Genomic DNA, 2595 nt, shown 5'->3' with positions numbered 1-2595 from the left:
ACATAATATATATTTATATATGTTATATACTGGACCAAATTAAAGTCGGTAGTGAATACAATGCAGTGCTAAAAATGCAAAAGCAACAGGCCGACACTTGATTTTTTTAAATGTCTGTACAAGCACTCTTCAGTCTTTATAAATGATATGCAGTCCCATGATGCCATGCGTGCCCACAGAAGAGATCAAGCTTTTTATCTGCATTTTAGCTCCCGCTGTGGTTATAAAAAAGATTTTTCACGAAAATATAGATGAACCGGAACAGTCAATTAACTAGACCAAGTTCCCGGAATGCTTTGCATCTTTCATCTTATCACACCAAGCAGTTGCTGCTGTGCATCGATGCAATAGGTAGTCAAGCCGGGCGAGGAAGACAAGAAGTGGTATTCCACAGAAACAAAAAGGGGGAGGGTAGTAAAAGAGTAGGATCTACCAGTTGGATGACGCAACCATTTATAACTACGGAAATAACAATGTATACCGGTGTTCAAAACCATTATGATACACACTAACGTGCAGTTTTTTTGTGTGGTTTTTTTTGTCCCTCCAAGAATGACGAGACTGGAACTTTAAGCGGCATTACAACGAAGGGCTCTTGAGAGAAGACAAGCCTCAGAAGGAGTCGGTGAACATCGTGAGAGGCTTCAGAGTTGTAGCTGCCATCCTTTTTCTCCTCTGTCTCCCGGTGATCTGAGCTGTCAGCAGAAGGACACCCCATAACCGACATTATGAGCTCACGAGGCAGGAACAGACACGTGCACTTCTATATAGGGTAACAGCATGTCTTCAGTATCGTAAACGTTGTTCTTCTTCTTGTTGTTGTCATCGCTGTGGTCATTTTCGAAGAGGCACTATTATGATGAATGTAGTCGTCATTTTTGTCACCATGCATGATCATTTATTCTGACATGAAACAAGAGAGTCTGAAAGATCCACAGCTTAAATTAATTCCGATTTTTAAAAAAATCATTAATGGCTTTTAATTTTCAGTTATAGTGGAAGACTAGAATAATATACTGTGTTAAAATGATGGAACTTCATTTCTTTGACAAGCCCTCTGGCTCTGTGTTTGTAATTTACACCCAGCTCTTACGAGTGAATAATAATGTAGAATGCGTGTCGTTTCAAAGAATATTTCCCCCGAACGCAAAGCCAGTTTTGGACAAAGTGCAAGCAACTTAAGAAAGCTCTATAAAAATATGCAACGCACTGGTTTCTGAAAATCTTGCTCGAATCCTTTTACCCTTTTAAGATTATAATGCATGACGACTAGCATTTACGTATCCTATTTACCTCCTCATACCCCCCCTCCCCCTTCTTCCTCTCCCTCTCCCCCTCCCCCTTCCCCCCCCCCCCCCCCCCCCCCCCCCCCCTCGCATCCCGACTCCCAACTCCTTCCTCACGCGTCTTACCTTCCCAACTCCCACCCCGTTGCTCATACCCCATTCCTTATACCCTTTTTGAAACAATCAAATACAAGACAATCGACAAATCTTTACTCCGGCGTGGAGTCTAAGAGAATCCCAAGTTTCTGAAGCGTGTAACTAACAGTGGTCTCCTAGCAACGGTAGTGGCTACTGCTACGGGTCTATATTATGAATTCATTCTGAGTTAAGCCACCCTGGCTTAAGTTGTATTTCGTCCAACTCAAAACTATTGCTTTTTTTTTGCATAACATTATAGTGCCTGCACTTACTTCTATCAAACTCTCATCAGTAATTTATATGAATCAATTCGTATCAATTTGTCTTTTTACTGCAAGTAAATGGTTCTAAGCAGCAAATCCTATTTGTAATCTCATTATCAAAGGTGAAAAGATCAAACGAGTCTTACAGTTTAAACATAATTATGGGATGTAAAATAACATCTGATCCCAGATGTTCCACAGAATGAAACGGAAAAATATTGCAATGGTTTAGGCTAGTTTCTATAACACGAGCACAATCCTAAAAAATAGAAACATCTCAAAAACTACCAAAATTAAAGTTCTGAAATGCTATGTATGGTCAACCCTCATATTATATGGCTGTGAATGCTGGACAATCACTAACGGCAGTGAAAATAAAATAGAAGCAACAGAAGGAGACTTCTTAGAATATCATGGAAGGAAGATAAATCAAATACGATAGTGCTTGGTGAAGCCCACGTAGAACGCTCACTGTTAAAAACAATCAGGAAACTACAAATACAGTTTATAGGACACCTGAATAGACATAAAGGTCTTGAACATCTAGCTTTCAGTAGCAAAATTGAAGGAAAACGAGGCAAAGGTAAACCCAAAGCAACCTACTTCGGGAATCTAAACAAAAGGGTAACTGGGAAAGAGCAGGGAAACGTAGCTTCTTTAATTAAGAGCATCCGAGCAAAGGAATGAATGGAGAACCATGATCGCCAATGTCTGTCGCTGATCTGAGATTGGATGATGATGATGGAATGGTTCTGACCCAGATGTTAGTACATATTGCTTCGTCTTTGTCTTCGTTAAATAATTATTTACTGAGTCAACAAAATGTGATGATTTACATTGCCCCAAAGCTCATAGTACCTCATGTTGTCACACTACATTTTAAAGGTATAAGACGGTTTGGGGGGGGG

At 40.1% G+C, this 2595-nt stretch overlaps 1 protein-coding gene across 3 annotated transcripts in view; it reads left to right on the top strand.

Moving 5' to 3' along the window:
- The window catches only part of LOC101861042, a 61723-nt gene that overhangs the window by 11630 nt on the left and 47498 nt on the right, over positions 1 to 2595 (top strand). For all 3 annotated transcript variants that reach the window (XM_005098700.3, XM_005098701.3, XM_005098699.3), the window contains exon 2: positions 552 to 772. In XM_005098700.3, coding sequence (XP_005098757.1) covers positions 729 to 772 — 44 coding nt within the window. In that variant the 5' untranslated portion in view covers positions 552 to 728. The remainder of the gene's footprint in view (positions 1 to 551; positions 773 to 2595) is intronic.

The sequence above is a fragment of the Aplysia californica genome, unplaced genomic scaffold, assembly GCF_000002075.1.
Source record: "Aplysia californica isolate F4 #8 unplaced genomic scaffold, AplCal3.0 scaffold00191, whole genome shotgun sequence".
Lineage (NCBI taxonomy): Eukaryota > Metazoa > Mollusca > Gastropoda > Aplysiida > Aplysiidae > Aplysia > Aplysia californica.
This window is presented reverse-complemented; position numbering and strand designations above follow the sequence as displayed.